The sequence below is a fragment of the Periplaneta americana genome, chromosome 11, assembly GCF_040183065.1.
Source record: "Periplaneta americana isolate PAMFEO1 chromosome 11, P.americana_PAMFEO1_priV1, whole genome shotgun sequence".
Taxonomy (NCBI): Eukaryota; Metazoa; Arthropoda; class Insecta; order Blattodea; family Blattidae; genus Periplaneta; species Periplaneta americana.
The window spans coordinates 7191344-7209786 of NC_091127.1; the positions used below are offsets into that span (position 1 = coordinate 7191344).

General features: G+C 36.0%; 2 protein-coding genes and 1 long non-coding RNA gene across 5 annotated transcripts in view; 1 reads left to right on the forward strand and 2 right to left on the reverse strand.

Moving 5' to 3' along the window:
- Window positions 1-2472, reverse strand: part of Gga (ADP-ribosylation factor-binding protein Gga) — a 58083-nt gene extending 55611 nt beyond the window's left edge. The window contains exon 1 of one of the 3 annotated variants that reach the window (XM_069838870.1): window positions 2281-2472. In XM_069838870.1, coding sequence (XP_069694971.1) covers window positions 2281-2317 — 37 coding nt within the window. In that variant the 5' untranslated portion in view covers window positions 2318-2472. The remainder of the gene's footprint in view (window positions 1-2280) is intronic. The other 2 variants (XM_069838869.1, XM_069838868.1) reach the window with 2 other exon arrangements.
- Window positions 2424-5224, forward strand: LOC138708740 (uncharacterized). Its single transcript, XR_011334766.1, has 2 exons — window positions 2424-3008; window positions 3474-5224. It is a non-coding gene; the product is annotated as an uncharacterized lncRNA (long non-coding RNA).
- A 5687-nt stretch (window positions 5225-10911) lies between these two features.
- The window catches only part of fliI (FLII actin remodeling protein), a 40096-nt gene continuing 32564 nt past the window's right edge, over window positions 10912-18443 (reverse strand). Inside the window, exons 19-23 of the mRNA XM_069838873.1 lie at window positions 17891-18145; window positions 13727-13853; window positions 13270-13452; window positions 11662-11775; window positions 10912-11348 (exon numbers count right to left, since the gene is read on the reverse strand). Coding sequence (XP_069694974.1) covers window positions 11214-11348; window positions 11662-11775; window positions 13270-13452; window positions 13727-13853; window positions 17891-18145 — 814 coding nt within the window. The 3' untranslated portion in view covers window positions 10912-11213. The remainder of the gene's footprint in view (window positions 11349-11661; window positions 11776-13269; window positions 13453-13726; window positions 13854-17890; window positions 18146-18443) is intronic.

An 18443-nucleotide genomic window follows, 5' to 3' on the forward strand; every position in this document is an offset into this window, starting at 1 on the left:
ATGATTAAAACACAACCTCCCACCTCTACATACTCAGACCCCATTGTAGCCAATTGGCTTGTCGTCAGCACGACACCTCATCCTGCTCTAGGTTTTTCCGTGGTTTCCCTTGAGCAATAAGACAAATGTTGGGATGAGCCCTAAAAGAAATGGGCCACGGACCATTTCCCTTCTCCCACTCTTTCTCTTCTACTATCACAAAGAACTTGCTAATTTCTTAGATAACAACCCTGTATTATGATAATAGGGGAAATAAATATATTGTAAGTTCACAGGGCTAACGGCTTCGAAGCTGGGTACCTGGTTCTAATGAAGTGCACTGGTATCAATATAACATGGGGGCATGAGATAGTTACTCTGCCCGCCATTAAAATTCACTTCAACTAAATTCCCCAAGGTAAAAAAAAAAAAACCTACATAGCTATTAAAGTTAAATAAAACTTGGCACTACAACCCATGAAGTGGCAAGATCGACCAGCCGACTGCTGGACTCATATCCACATGTCGAAGCAGAGGTGAACTATCATCCAACCAGAATGGAGGTGTCGTGTAGTTAGCACGATGATCCCCACAGCCATTACAGCTGGTTTGCAAAGCCAGATTTCGCTACCTATCATAGCTCCCCAAGTGCATCACGATGCTGAGTGGGTACCGGTCCCATACATTGGCCGACATTTAATGAGAAAATTTCTTCCTCCATGAGGACATGAACCAGCGTGCATTCTATAACGCAAGTCCTAGACAGGATCCTTAGATCATGACGCCACGGCGCGGGACGCTATTAAAGTTAAAACCTAAAAAATTTACAATGATGCAAGAAATCTGACCTAGTGATTCTGTATTGACCAAGTCAGGCATGAATTTTGTCAGCGGATTTTAAATAGAATGCATGATGACGAAATTGATCCTAATCTCTTCCTGTTTTCGGATAATGGAATCACTCTATGCAGCCAGGGTTTCAGTCCAGCGCACACAAAATTCTGAGATAGGCCTAACTAAAATAAATGTCCCTCTTCTCTTTTCTGTCCTTTCTGCGTGAAACAATAAATTATAACCCGCCATTCAATATCTCTCAAGCACATAACTGAAGTACTTTCTGCACAGAATATTAGAATTACTGAATAAGATAGCATTTCCAAAGGCTAGCCTGATTCTGATAAATTACGGACTGAAGCCTTTTCTGCATAGAGTGATTCATTACGCTTGGTTTAATTTCCATGGACGTGTAAATACCCAAAACAACACATATTGAAGATCTGAGAAACCCAATCTCCTTCATGAAGAGCCTCTGCATGATGTGATGTGATGTGATGTGAAAATAGGATTACAGTGTGCTATGAGTGGTGAGAAGATAACAGGCTCCATTTTTTTAAACAAACAAGCCTATTAACACAGAGTCTCAGAAGTGAAAATTATTCACGGTGAGTTAACGCCTTTTTCCAACAGGATTCTATTACAGCACTAGTCTATGGACAAACTTCACAGAGAAGACTATTCAAGGTTCAAGGCATGTATGTTCAGCCTAATGCGGCATATCACTGGGTTAAGAAATCACATTGTTGATAAGCAGTTTGTTAAAGGTTTTGGGTGAAATGTCAAGTTCCAGGACACGGTGAATTATCCAAAAGCCTAATTCCAATTACAGTCACCATGAAAGCCTATGTATTAAATAATTTGGACTGTAAAGCTTACATGTAATACTTTTCGGTCATTCAAATTAACAATGATCTTGAAGAAAATTTCTGTGCTGGCATTAGAACTTTGCTGCTGTGCAGTGAACATAAATTACACTCTACTTTTACCTTTTCATTTACTCACTGCAAAGTAGCAATGTATAAATTTCACTTGTTGGATAGTACTGCTTGTGCAACAATTTTCCATGCTAACAAGTTACCAAATACAATCAATTTCCATTAATACCTAATGCAATAAATTTTCATTAGACTAGTTGCTAAAAAAATCTTGTGTTAAGACTACAAACATTAAGAGATGCCAACATATTATAGTCCTCAATATGACACAAATCAAATATTACGGGAATCCAATATTACTACTAAAAAGATTACAAAGTGGTGTACAAATTACGAATTCCAAAACATCACTTAATTTATAATTACAATATTTTGACACCTTTATACGTCACAGTGAATTACGTCAAAATTGTAAACAAGGTCATTCGAATGATGTGATGTCAATGGGTCACTCATTCCAGTTGTTATAAACTGTACCGTTTATTTATAAGCGACAGAGAAAATTAGTAATATATCATGATAAACTTACGAACTAAACTCTCCAGATTACTTGCTACGTCCTCCATGTTGCTTTAATACACCGCCTCCAAGATCGTTACTGTGTTGTCGTTGGGACAAAACATGGAAAGAATTGAAAATAAAATCTACAGTACTCCTTGCCTTGTGCAGAGGTAAATTTCTCTTCTTTGGATTGCAGAATCTTCAATACTTCTCACTGGATCATTGATTACATTCTTAATTATACATGTAGATGCATGGATGAATATGTAATCATTAATTATTCATCCATGGTAAATACAGTTTAGCAGCAGCTCTGTGTTCATTATTCTCTGTGATATCGAGTTATCACAAATCGAATTGCACTGACTGCAGAGCACCTGCAGTTTGACCTGCAGAGTGGTTACGATAGGCACTGCCGTCTGAATTCTGATTATTATGATTCAGACGGCAGTGACGATACTGATACAATATAAAAATGGCGACGAGACTTCAGAATATTTGGATATTTACCAGACTATTTAACAAAGAAATAAAAAATTTAAAAAATTGTAGATCTGCTACAACTACTTCATCGGGAGCAATATTACCAGAGCCACGAAAAACGCCGTTCGGTTTAATTGGTATTGTATTTGCAGTTATTCCAGGATTATTGATAGGAGCAAATATCAGCAAGAAGATAGCAAATTTTCTGGAAGAAAATGATTTGTTTGTACCTTCGGATGATGATGACGATGATGATTAATGACAAATAATTAGGTAAAACAATTAAAGTTAACTATTCTAATAGATGAATTGATTGTATTATTGTATGACTGTAAAATGTCATAATTAGCCACAGCCTTAAAATCATATCTAAGTTTGCTGCCTTTAATCTTCAGAATGAAACTATAATGTTTCATGCGAAAAGAAGGATAATGTGTCTGACATTCTCTTGTACCGTTCTTATCTGAAAAGAAAATGGTTTTCTTTTCTACTCCAACTCGCCCACAGTAACAAGTAGCCCAACTGTCAGTGACAAGAGTAAGTAGGGTTTGGTTAGGAGATAGATTAGTGCTAGGCCCTAAATAACTTAGGTTGAGTGAATGTCAGGTTCATTATTCATCTGTTCCAAATTTGTGAAGAAATGTTATTCCGTCACAGGTACCCGCATAAGATTTACAAAATACATAACGATTGCTGTTTTATGAATAGGTACTTATTATTATATGTGTTTCTTTGCAGATTGAACATCAACTGCTTGTGGGGTGTGTAGTACCTTCGAAGCTCCAGAATTCTTCCCTTGAAGTAGAAGTAAACTGTTTTTCAGTATTTGTGATCATAATGCTTGTGTTTACTTAGGATATAAGCCCCATTGACCACATTTTCACACCAGAGGAGTTCACCAGTACTTCGAGATTTAATCTTTATAACTTAGTTACTGCACGTGAAATTTACACATGGTTTCAAGATGATAAATGCATTTCATAAGAGTTTTCATATTCATTCATAAAATGTAATCTCGACAACAGAGAAGAATGCCACATCGTTTATCAATCGGAAATAGGCTGTTAGTGCATAACAAAAAAGCTTTTCTGAAAATGTAATATTATTGTTTGTTTTAACAGTACAAAACTGTGGGAAATAGAAATAAGTGCGTATTACATTTTTTGTTACGCTTTTAATGTAAGACATAAAAATATATTTTACTTCTGTATTGAGAGTTTAAAACAAATTTTAATGAGAACGATATTTAAAATCAACTTTCATATATAGGCTACAGTAGATAGGTACTGATACTATATCAAAAACACACGACTGTATTGTTAGTGTGTAACACTTCCTATTTACTGTTTATATTGCCTTCGATTGTAATTTAAATATGTAATTAATTTATTTTTTAACTTTGGCTATTGATGTAATGGATTTTGACTACTATTGTGTTCAAATTTTATTGAAATGTGCTCGTAGTTTTTTTAGACATGCTGTTGGATCATACATCAACTTAAAGCATGTTCATGTATAATTCAGTACAGTATATACTATTTCTTGTAACTGTGATATATACAGAGTGTTCCAAAATTCACGCTCACAACTACATTGTGTGTATCCTGGATAAAAATGGAGATGAAAATATTAGTTACAAAATTTCATCCGAAGAATCTTCAATTGCACAGGGTGGTAACACTGTATTCTGCAAATGTTACTCCTGTGATCTAGTTCAAGCTATACAGACTTTGCTTTAAACCTAGTACCAACGACCTCCCCCTTTTTTTTTTTAATTATCTTTCTGTAATTTACTAATTATTTCTGTGTTACATTATATTCCTTTATATTATTCTTTATTAATTTTTAATAATTTTATTGCTTATCAGTTAAATGATAAATACACTAAACAACAGATTAACTAAGGCATTCTATGTTTGTGCAATGTTGCCCAATTGTGCAATTAAAAATTATTTGGGCGACATTTTGTCACTTAAGTTTTCATCTCCATTTTCACCTAGAATTCACAAGATGTGGCCTCTGCACGAATTTCAGACTCCTGTATAAAGGTTTGAAGAATTCCTCTGTGTGTGAAATGTAGTGTAATAATAACCTATGTATCATGCTCTGTGTATTGGAATGTCACATATTCAGAAATACAATTATTCCATCTGGATGGAGTAGTAATGTACATAACATATAATTAGATACAATTTGTTAATTTAGCTCTGTGTACATAGTTAAGGATTTGTACTTCATTTGTAAATGCAGGACTTTATAGATGCTCAAATCCTAGTTTCTTTTCAGTTATATTAACTGTATTACTTGGCAGAACATGTACGTGTAAAATATTTATCCTGGTAACATACTTTTCTTGTAAGGACTTTCATTACACAGTAATAAGCTTTTTTTAAACAAATTACAGTTCCTCAATGAATTTCTAGTTGTATATGAAAAATTGTTGAAGTTAAGTGTCGTGTAAATAAAAAGTGTTGTGTTTCATTCCACAATTGGTTTGTATTTTGTTATATCTATAGATGTGATTTTACCCACGGGCGCCTGCAGGAATAGGTTGCATTAGGGACAATCACCCCTTTTGAGCAATCACAATTTACTTTTTAATATATTATGTAGATTTTTTTATAGCTGTTATATTTACGACTATGTATGTTTTTCAAGTGCGTTGGTTTTGTTACAATGTATCAGCATTGAGATAAATTAACACCCTGGTATCAAGGAAGTGTTTTTCCCCTATTAACATAAAAACTTGCAGGCGCTTCTGGTTCTACCCTGAGAATATAGGTCATATGCCCCTGTATTAAAAATCTGTTATTAAATAAATGCAGAGTTCGTATAGGTCGGTTTCTGTCAGATGCGTTTCCAATTCACTGTGGGCTAAAGCAAGGAGATGCACTATCACCTTTACTTTTTAACACTGCTCTAGAGTATGCCATTAGGAAAGTCCAGGATAACAGAGAGGGCTTGGAATTAGACGGGTTACATCAGCTGCTTGTCTATGCAGATGACGTGAATATGTTAGGAGAAAATCCACAAACCATTAGGGAAAACAGGGAATTTTACTGGAAGCAAGTAAAAAGATAGGTTTGGAAGTAAATCCCGAAAAGACATAGTATATGATTATGTCTCGTGACGAGAATATTGTACGAAATGGAAATATAAAAATTGGAAATTTATCTTTTGAAGAGGTGGAGAAGTTCAAATATCTTGGAGCAACAGTAACAAATATAAACGATACTCGGGAGGAAATTAAACACAGAATAAATATGGGAAATGCCTGTTATTATTCGGTTGAGAAGCTTTTATCATCCAGTCTGCTGTCAAAAAATCTGAAAGTTAGAATTTATAAAACAGTTATATTACCGGTTGTTCTGTATGGTTGTGAAACTTGGACTCTCACTTTGAGAGAGGAACATAGGTTAAGGATGTTTGAGAATAAGGTGCTTAGGAAAATATTTGGGGCTAAGAGGGATGAAGTTACAGGAGAATGGAGAAAGTTACACAATGCAGAACTGCACGCATTGTATTCTTCCCCTGACATAATTAGGAACATTAAATCCAGACGTTTGAGATGGGCAGGGCATGTAGCACGTATGGATGAATCTAGAAATGCATATAGAGTGTTAGTTGGGAGGCCGAGACGTAGATGGGAAGATAATATTAAAATGTATTTGAGGGAGGTGGAATATGATGGTAGAGACTGGATTAATCTTGCTCAGGATAGGGACCAATGGCGGGCTTATGTGAGGGGGTCAATGAACTCCGGGTTCCTTAAAAGCCAGTAAGTTACTAAATAAGTACCTTAATTCTGTGTTAGAGATTAGAGTCTTTCTCGTAAGCAACCTACTGCATGCAGTTGCACAATTTGGGAACATAGCAATGGTAACATACATTTTGTGACCAATCAAAACAATTTTGTTATTGAATATTAATTTTCAGATGAGGTAATAGGGAAGGAAGTTATGGTTGTTTCTAGTGAGTCACGTCAAGATAGCTTTCCTGAATTAGTGTGAGACATCCCTAGACTGTTCTATGAAAAAGAAATGGACAGGAGTGCAAACCATACCACAATTCAACTAGGAGTAATATTTCATGACTTCCAACATCATACTTCATTATATAAGGTTTTTCAAAAGCAAGAGAATTGCTCATATTCTCTACGCAATCTTAAAAATTCTGGCATTGACTTCCTACACAAGATTTTTTTTTGTTATCAGTAGGCATTTTCCTGTAATTTGGCCTGCAAGATCGCCAGATATTAACAGAGCAGATTCCTATTTCTTGTGTAATATGCCAGTGTCAGAATTTTCTAAATTTTGTAGAAAATGAAAATATGAATGATTAAAGTTATCTCTTACTTTTTAAAACCCTATACTTCATTTTTAGTCCTGAAAACCAAAAAGATATTTTATTTCTATAAAACTATATCACACGATTAGAAAATGAGATTAACATCCTAGAAACCAGCAACAGTTTCTCTTCTTGCATATCACCTGATAAGTACCTTTTAATTAATTTCTTAATAATTACATTTAACAAACAGTCCACCGCTTTGATTAGTGGTTAGCATATCTGACTGCGAAACTAGTGGACCCAGGATCAAATTCTGGTTTGGACAAGTTGCCTGGTTGAGGGTTTTTCCTGGGTTTTCCCTCCATCCATTAAGAGAAAAATGCTGGATATCTTTCAGCATCAGGCCCCGGGACTCATTTTTTTATTTTATTGGGTTATTTTACGACACTGTATCAACATCTAGGTTATTTAGCATCTGAATGAAATGAAGGTGATAATGCCGGTGAAATGAGTTCGGGGTCCAGCACCGAAAGTTACCCAGCATTTGCTCGTATTGGGTTGAGTGAAAACCCCGGAAAAAACCTCAACCAGGTAACTTGCCCCAACTGGGATTCGAACCCGGGCCACTTGGTTTCGCGGCCAGACACGCTGGTGTGGACGGACTCATTTCATCATTATCACAATCTTCATCCATCCTGCCTATTTCCATACTCTGTCACCCTATCATATGGGGCTTACAGAATCCGACCTAATGGGTGCTGCAACCTCAGAACAGGATGGTTACATCATTTCAGAAACAGTCCATTGTACTGTGAGTAAAGAAGCAAAAGATGCACTATGGGGTTCATGGAGACTTGGAAGGAGGAACAGTTGAGGTAAGCTCTGAAAGATATGCTCCAACATATTTAATGTTGATAAAATGACTTCTTTTTTTAATGCCACCAAATCATACATGGGCATTCAAAGACGAAAAGTGTATCAGCAGGAAGAAATCGAAAGAAATAACAGCAATGCTGTGTGTAAATTTCAGCAAACATAAATAAACCAATTACTTTGATTAATAGGAAATACAGATGCCCAAGTTGTTTTTAAATAAATTCCCTACCATAATTACCATCACAACCAAAGATCATTTATGACTGGTAACATTTTCACTTGTGGCTTCTTGCATTGGAAAGAAGAGAGAGTTTTGAAACAAAAAAATTCTCCACATAATAGACAACTGGTTTCCCCAGAAGAATATTCCAAAGTTGTTGTTGTTTTCTAATGCCAGGCGTTTGACAATAAAGTCATTTGACCTCTTGCACTCCAATATTTTTCAAAGATATTATCATGACCAGCCACTGAAGCACAGATTTTGAGGTGTTCCGAATCCATTTCTTGGTTTGAGTTGCACAATGGGCAGTTAGGGGACTGATATATTCCAATTCTATGCAGGTGTTTGGCCAAACAATCATGGCCTGTTGCCAATCTAAATGCAGCTACAGACGAGTTTAGTGGCAAATCGGGAATTAACTGTGGATTTTGATGCAGAGAGTTCCATTTTTTCCCTTGGGATTGAGTTATCAAATTTTGTTTGTTGAAGTCTACGTATGTAGATTTAATAAATCTTTTCACAGAGTAATACGTAGATTTAGTAACAGGTCTGTAAGTAGCAGTGCTGCCCTTCTTTGCTAAAGCATCCGCATTCTCGTTTCCCAGGATTCCACAATGGGATGGTATCCATTGGAATACAATTCTTTTATTGAGTGATATTAATTGAGAGAGCATTTTAGTTATTTCTGCTGTTTGAGATGAAGGTGTGTGTTTACAGACGATTGATAGAATAGCTGCTTTGGAGTCTGACAATATAACTGCATTCCTAAATTTATTGATGTGGCATAGAAGATTCCTGAGACATTCACTTATTGCAATGATTTCACCATCAAAACTTGTTGTTCCATATCCAAGAGATCTATAAAGTGAGAAGAGACAGCACGTAACACCTGCACCGGCACCTTGTTCTCTGGAGATCAAGGATCAGTCGGTGTATAAATGAAGCCAGTTTTGTGGAGGGTACCTAATATTAATTGTCTCTAAAGACAATTGTTTCAGTATTTCAGTGTTTACTTCTGATTTCAGTATTTCTTGTGTTAAATTAAGATTATATTCTATATTTAATAGAGTTAAAGGGTTTGGTTTAATTTGTAAGTTTTCTTTTAAATTCGGGATACATTGAAATAAACAATGATGGTGAAGGTGGAATGGAATAGAAATGCTGTATATTAATAAATGGAACAGTTGGGCAACATTAAACAGATATTCCTGATAGGATAAACAACCAAAGGTAGCTGGATAGCTCGGTTGAGCAGCTGATTACGGACTGGAAGATCTGGGGGTTTGATCCCGCGTGGTGACAGGATTTTCTTGTTGCCCAACTTCCAGAACGGCCCCAAGGTTCACTCAGCCTCATATCAAATTGACAGTGAAAGACAGTCGGAGCATGGTGCTGACCACACCACCTCATTCTAGTGCCAGGTCAAAGCATGGGGCTCTATATACCTTCATGTCCCAAAATGTCTTCATGGTATATGAAGGGGCTACCTTTACCTTTATATACAACCAAAATATACTAATTTAACATATGGAAGTAACAAAACTTTAGAAGATAAATGATGTGTAAATCTTTAGTTCATTACTCATATTAACAGCAGATGTAAATCCACGCAAACCTCAAGAGATCCTTAAATATCAAGGACAACACTTTCGAGATGATGCAGAAGGTAGTGTTTTGAGTACGTACATGTAACATCAAAGATTATTCAGCGAAACAAGTTATAGGTCACAATCAGCAAGCAGTAATACAAATAATTCCCAGAATATAGAATATCGTGGAGTGAGAGTTCGTGAAGTCACAAGAACTAAATAATAATATCATCAGGCAAGCTGAAGTTCAGTGTACCATTTTTATTGTTGCTTGCTAACTATGACCTGTAATTTTTTTTTTTTTTTTTTGCTGAATATTCTTTGGATTATGTTACATGTTGCACAAGAGGGAATGGTGTTTTTTTTTTTTTCGGAAGATTGCAACAGCTGTTGTGATACCGGAGGATCTATACGGTATGCGCCAAAACAAACAGTACTGAAATTATCGCTTATCTGCTGTCCACGTTTCCTTAGCAACAAAATATATATTTATCGCATACAATAGTTCAATGTGTTGTGGATTCAGTATTGTGTTGATTTCTGCAATTATGGTTCTCACAACAGAGGAGAAGGTGTTTATCGTCCAACATTATTTCCGGTCATACGGAGTGGGGCGTCAGAATGGCCAGCTTGCGCCACGTTAAAGAGCAGCACCAGGAGCGATGTAACAATGCGGCACCAAATAACACAACAATGTTAGCTGTCGTCGAGAAGTTCCGTCGTACAGGATCAGTCTTATGTCGCCTTGCATGTTATAATGAGTTATCTTGATTTTCAGAGTTTGTCTGTAATTTCAGTACTCCGTATGACCGGAAATAATGCTGCGATAAACATTTTCTCCTCTGTTGTGAGAACCATACTTGCAGAAATCAACACAACACTGAATTCACAACATGTCAAATTATTGTAGACTATACAATAAATAAATATTTCGTTGCTAGTGAAACCTGGACAGCAGATTAAGATGCCATGCGCCGTGGCATCTTACTCCTTAGCAGCCGCGAGATGATGCAGCCCGCAACACATTCCCGCACTGATAGGCTCTACCCAAATGCGCCGACTTACTCCAGAGATTCAGAAACAACATTTATGTCAGGGAACTGTCATTTACAGAAGCATCATTCCTACATCAACTGGAGTGAGGCCCTTTGGCAGCCATGATTCCCTTGATAAATCCTCATTTCCCTTCGTTATCGAAATATTCTCTTTCCACAAGAATCCTTTATTATCTATTTACAAGTGAAAAATATACAAAGTGTAAATATTAATACAAACTTGGTGAAAAATAAATACTTTCCACAAGAACTTCAAACTTTGGCTTACACCCAACAAAATGTGCTTAGTAAACTTCATAAATTAAACTGAAAATTGTTTAGTTTTTTTACCAAATTTGTGCAGTAAATAATTTGCAAAGTATGAAACATTCTTTCTTGATTAGTAGTTTTCCCACCTCTTCAGTTTTAGTCTTTGCATCAATTAATCCACATTCTGGTGGTGGTATGGTTATTCAGGTGGCTTTTTATGGGGACCCCAACCATGGAAGCATTTGGTGAACCTCCTTGACTCCTTGTTTTTTAGTGTGAGGAAAAGCTTTCGAGGTTTGTCAGGCTGCTTTACACGTAAGTGTTGGATATAAACCTGCAACACATAACACGTCCTTAGCCATCACCAGTGTGCAGGGTCAGGTGCAACAGCTGGAAATACATTCCACCTTGAGAAGAGATGGATGTCCACAGCCTACGAAATCTCAACAGTTACAAAAACTATGGTGAAAAATTATAGTTGTTACGAACTTTTCTAATATCTTAAAGTTTACTTACTGATTTGCTGTAGTAAGAAGTAACATACCATTATGTTAAATTATTGATTTTAAAATGGTAAGACGTTTATTTTCTTTGAGGATAATTTTGTCGTTAGTAATTATGGTAATATACTTGAAATCTTTGCTTACTTGGGCAGATTTGTACGCAAGTTTGATTTCCACTTCACTGCACTTGGCACCCAACCACAGGAACACTTGCTCGCCATTGTCCAAGATCATGATATCATCATCTGCCAGATCATCCTGAAAAAAAATTTAATTCATCTTGATTACACAACTTTTAAAACTATATCACTTCGGAATATGCATTCTACGTCTTTCTCGTGTTAAATATTACTGTACCTGGTTAACATGTTTCGTCTGTTATTGACCTTCTTCAGAACTGGTTGGCGCCTTTTGTTTTGTTTCCTGTGGGGGTGTGTTTGTGTAGTGTAATGTGGAGTCAAAGAGTGTGTGTGTGTTCTGAAATTGAGTTGTGTGTTGAGAATTTCATTTGGATGTGTTTTTGTGTGTCTGTATATTTCGTATTGTTCTAGTGTTTTTAGTTTCTGGCTTTTTGGTTGGATGTTAGAATTTCCATGTCTGTGTTGATGTCTCTGTAGGTGTGGTTAGCATTTGTGATGTGTTCTGCATATGTGGAAGTGTTTTATAATTTTGTTATGGCTGTGATGTGTTCTTTGTAACGTGTTTGAAATGATCTGCCTGTCTGTCCTACGTAGAAGTTATTGCAGGCGTTGCATTTGAGTTTCTATACGCCTGTGTGATTGTATTTGTTTGTTTGTGTTGTTTCTGTGTTGAGATGTTTTTGTAGAGTATTATTTGTTCTGTATACAAACTCAAATGTAACACCTGCAACAATTTCTACATAGGACAGACAGGCAGATCATTTCAAACACGTTACAAAGAACACATCACAGCCATAACAAAATTACAAAACACCTCCACATATGCAGAACACATCACAAATGCTAACCACACCTACAGCGACATGGAAATTCTACACATCCAAACAAAAAGCCAGAAACTAAACACACTAGAACAATATGAAATATACAGACACACAAAAACACATCCAAATGAAATTCTCAACACACAACTCAATTTCAGAACACACACACTTTTTGATTCCACATTACACTACACAAACACACCTCCACAGGAAACAAAACAAAAGGCGCCAAGATCAGCAACAGCCAGTTCTGAAGAAGGTCAATAACAGACCGAAACATGTTAACCAGGTATGATAAAATTTAATACGAGAAATATGTATAATGCATATTCCGAAAAATTTAAATCATAAGAGCTAATTCCACCTCTTGAAATCTTCAAGTCAACTGACTACATTTATTTTTCTCTCTTGAAGAACTAGTCTGAATTCTCCAAGACTTCTAAATAAGTATGATTTTTTATTATCACTGATTTTTCCAAACAAATTCGTTTCGAAAAATGTTCTGTTAAATGAAACAGTGATTGCTTATAGAAACAATTGGACATCCTACATACAGTGAAATCTCAGTATAACATACATCAGAAAATAATGTTATATATTTTATTTTAAAAAGTATATTATAATGAAAAAAGGAAGTTCCATCCATTCAAAGTTTTTTTGGATTTTACATTAGATAATACAGCATTCTCCTACACATATCTTAACTTCCATTTACTGCAGCTGTGTTTAGAATCCATGTAAGATTAAATTGTATCGCTACTTAAATTTCTTTACACATTTACACTAACCTGACAGAAATCAGAACATTTCTCTGAGACAGTGAAATATCCCTTCTCGTTGGAGCATCGGAACAGGCGAGTGTAGTTCATGAAGTCTGCGTCTCTGTCATATTCCTTTCGGCCTCCCAGACCCAGCCAGAAGAAGTTGTCTGGCTCCTCACCTTCGTTCAGTGTTTGAAATCCAATCCATGGCTTTAAACAAGAATAATAGAAGAATTAATACAAGCAGAGAAATACAAAAATATCACATGTGTATATATAGGTCAGAAATAAAAGTAATTGTCACTATTGCTTCATGGATAGTAGAACATCACGAATGAAAACTTCGCAAGTTCCTTTACAGCACACACTATACATGACAAGTTTTACTCATGTTTTCTATTTTGATGGACCTGTTTTTGGGAAAATGATGGATAAAGCGAATAAAAATTATACTGTCTTTGTAACAATTACTCCCTGAACTCACATTGTTGAACATTTCTTCTGCAATCTCTTCAACTAGTCTGGCTTCATCTGGGTCTGCCTTCGAACCAATCCACACGTATACTATTCCAGATTGTTCTTCATTATCAAATGGCACCTTTAATATATATCTATAATCAACACAAAAGAAAACCTCATTAATGAAGGAGAAATACTTGTTTCTTCCCAGCATATTATTAAAGTATACATGCTTTGCAAGTTTTTTGTATTTTTTTCTCATTTTGTAATAACAGGAAATTAATACAATACTAGCATCATGAATAAAGATAGATGCACAATACACTACCTCCAGTACAAAAATTTTGTGTATGCAATTTTTTTTTAATTTCTACGCAAATAAACATACATGAAAAATCAACATCATCATCAGATGTTTCCAAGCTGACCCCATTTCAGATAAACAAAATTTCGGATAATATACGAATATTATTTTTTTAGGGTAAAAAATGTTAGAAATTGACTCATAAGTTGTATGCATGAAACCATCACATGTACTATTAAAAGAAAAGTTGATACACAATGCTTACAGTAGGTAGAGTATTACCAACCTAAATGAAGAGGTGGATTCCAAAATGTCCTAAGTCCTTTTTCAAAGATTTTAACGTGCTTTATTCATGTTTTAATTTATCATTTTCAAGGCTACATATATAAATGTAAGTTTATTTAACAGACTCCCCTAAGTCTTGACTTAGTGTCAAATGGATCTAATTTTTTTTTTACTAGGTTATTTTACGACACTTTAACAACATCTTAGTTATTTAGCATCTGAATGAGATGAAGGTGACAATGCCGGTGAAATGAGTCCGGGATCCAGCATCGATAGTTACCCAGCATTTGCTCATATTGGGTTGAGGTAAAACCCCGGGAAAAACCTCAACCAGGTAACTTGCTCCGACTGGAAATCGAACCCAGGCCACCTGCGCTAACCGTTACTCCACAGGTGTGGACCAAACAGATCTAAGGGAGTCAAATTTATTTTATCATTTTTTTTGTCATTTTTCTCATAACTTGTAATTTGGACTTCGGTCAGTTTGGAATCCACCTCTTCAAATACTGATTCTTCACCATTTCTTTCTTGAAAAAAGTGCGAAATTTTCTTTTGGGTTTCTTGTTCACGTTTTTTTCTGGCAGCAATGTCATGCCTGCTTAGTTCTAGAGGTTAGTTCCCGTAAACTAGGGGTTAGTTCCCGTAAACAATAGGACGTGTTGTCCTCACACACACTCCTCTGATCTCCTTAGTGACAACTACTGCTTACATTTTCGACACTGCTTCTACTTTGCCCTTACATTTTGCCTATAAAAGTGTTGAAATTAAAAATAAATATGAATGCAATGTAAATTTTGTGACTATAATAGTATTTAAATTCATTAATATGTCACATCAATGGACGTGTATACGTCACCGAACATCGTAAGATGAAGATTACATTTGTAAATTTTGTATTAAATTTCATATTATATGAGTCGCTTAATATCAAAGAAGGACATCTGTCATCTCCATAGTTTTGATCTAGAGGCAGTTTTCTAATTCACAGTGTTCTTTGTAATATTTACCACAATTTATTTTATAAATGTAGTGTTAGAGTTTGCATATGGTTTCACTATAACTGGAAAGAACATGAAAAATTGTATAAAAACCACACCTATTTAAATTTCGATTAAGGTCAGATATCCGTCTTTGATATTAAGCTACTCATATATAGTACACGGTATTACTTTTGAATTTCTTTATAAAAATTCAGTTGCACAACTTACATGTTTCGGTTAAACCAGTTTTTGCTTGACAGAGGTTTGTGTAATGGAGGTTTTACCACATTCTAGTAGATACAGTCACGAAGCTTGAGTTGTGAGGGTGCTAGGAACAATACACTGTGCCGGTACTATGTCGCATTGTCTGTAATGAGGCGATATTAGCAATCCTAGCGGTTAGCAACTATCTATGGATGCATATTTACTATGTATTGAGCTTCGTGACTGTATATACTAGACTGTGGTTTTTTTACTATATTAGTTATGGGTCGTCTCAAAACACAGCCCCCTCCTCCATTAATTGGGAGAAGAGATAGCTGATAATAAAGATAAAGAGATCTTGGCAGAGAAAATATTGCGTGATAAACGTTGCTACATAAACACGGCATTCAATCTAGAAAATAATCTTTCCAAATATTCAATAATGTATTTTAATTATGTCCGATCATTTTCGTAAAATAAGGATTACACCATGATTACAGCACTCAAAATACACTCGAAATACTTACACTGTCACCTTTGAATGGGAAAAAGATATTTTTCTAAATAATTAATATCTTTCCTTTCAGGATTACAAGAAAAACAATCTGTTTCTCTAGATATTGTTTGTTCTACTGTCAATTATTTTTTTTTTAATCTTCCATAAAGGCGGATTCACAATAAACCAGGAACGAGAACCAGAATGAAAACGAGAAGCAGAGGACGTGAATATGAAAATTTTTTATTCACAATAAACCGAGAACATAGACGACTACGCACATCAATATGCATGTCATTAACGATATGTGTTGTTGTTGTTTTCTAATGCCAGGCGTTTGACAATAAAGTCATTTGACCTCTTGCACTCCAATATTTTTCAGCCAGCCACTGAAGCACAGATTTTGAGGTGTTCCGAATCCATTTCTTGGTTTGAGTTGCACAATGGGCAGTTAGGAGACTGATATATTCCAATTCTATGCAGGTGTTTTGCCCAACAGCCTGGCCTGTTGCCAATCTAAATGCAGCTACAGACGATTTTAGTGGTAAATCGGGAATTAACTGTGGATTATGATGCAGAGAGTTCCATTTTTTCCCTTGAGATTGTGTTATCAAATTTTGTTTGTTGAAGTCTAAGTATGTAGATTTAATAAATCTCTTCACAGAGTAATACGTAGATTTAGTAACAGGTCTGTAAGTAGCAGTGCTGCCCTTCTTTGCTAAAGCATCCGCATTCTCGTTTCCCAGGATTCCACAATGGGATGGTATCCATTGGAATACAATTCTTTTATTGAGTGATATTAATTGAGAGAGCATTTTAGTTATTTCTGCTGTTTGAGATGAAGGTGTGTGTTTAGAGACTATTGATAGAATAGCTGCTTTGGAGTCTGACAATATAACTGCATTCTTAAATTTATTGATGTGGCATAGAAGATTCCTGAGACTTTCACTTATTGCAATGATTTCTCCATCAAAACTTGTTGTTCCATATCCAAGAGATCTATAAAGTGAGAAGAGACAGCACGTAACACCTGCACCGGCACCTTGTTCTCTGGAGATCAAGGATCCGTTGGTGTATAAATGAAGCCAGTTTTACGATATGTGAAGTCGATATTACGCATTCTGATGTTATTTGTATATAATTGACCAATGGTGTTCTCTTATGAGTACAAGGCAGCCAATATTAACACAGATTAACCAACTTCGAAATTTCAACTGAAACATTTCATTGGGTACGGTACTATAAATATGCCCATGCATCTTTATTATCACAACCTATTTTAAGTCTACCATGACGTAAAATAATTAGAGACGAAACATTTGTAATAGAACAAAAATGAACACAACAGTAGTTATTGAATTGAAGCATGAATATGTAGTGTGTAATACAACCAATACAGTAATAAAATATGATTCACTTACGATCAGTGTTCAAAGATGCAGCTATTGAAAGCCACGTATTCTCCTTCATTTTCTCATCTTTATACGAGGCGCGCCGCTTATCGTAAAAGTGAGGATTTTCCTCAACACTCAATATTAGAATTTCATCAAATAAAACTTGCTCCATGATGCACAGCACAGAACAAAATAATGCTTAGGTTATGTTACGGTCTTTCTGCTACAAAATATACGACGACAAAATAGCTTTTAGATGGCAATAGAATGAATCTAGTGGGCTGTGATCGGAAACGTGAACGCCAAAGTTGAAACTTGGCCAACTCTCCGTTCCCGATCCCAGGCTCCGGCAAGATTTTCGTTAATTGTGAATACTCACATTTAAATGTACACATTTTAACAATTTTACCGTTTTCGTTTTCGTTCCGATTCTTGTTTCCGGTTTATTGTGAACCAGCCTTTAGCTGATTTGTGAAAAGAGAAGGGAATCTGTAAGATGTATGCACAATATTAATTTTGAACTTACGTGAATGCAGGATTGAGAGCGGTAGCATCTGGCTTGATCTGAATAAGGCGTGTGCACAAGGGACTACCATTAGACCGCAGGTGGTAGAATTCCACTGGAGGTGGTGTGTCACGTGGTAACGTCTCCTTTCTCTTGCCTTGATGAATTATGAATTTTCGCTTGAAGTGTGCCATAAACTTGAGATTTTCTTGCTGTTGATGTGTGCGTACAACTTCCAGTTTCTCTCCAAATAATGATTTGAACTTCTTTTGGAGACTGTAACATAAACAATTAGGTACCGGTATTATGTTTCTCAGTAATTTGAATTCAGGGAGAAAAGGTAAAAGTTTTAATATTGTGACAGCCACGTCGAGAGTCGATCACGCATCCTGCAAAAGGGGGGCGCGTGTGGCAGGAACGAGGCGCGGGAGACGAGTCACGCGGAGAGAGAGGAAGGCCGGCGTCGTGAGCACTGGAGGGGACGGACGTAAGGGGAACGTCTGCCTACCTGAGAGGGTAGACGACGGCACACTGGGCCGCAGCAGAGAGGGGGAAGTAAAGCAACTGCGACTGA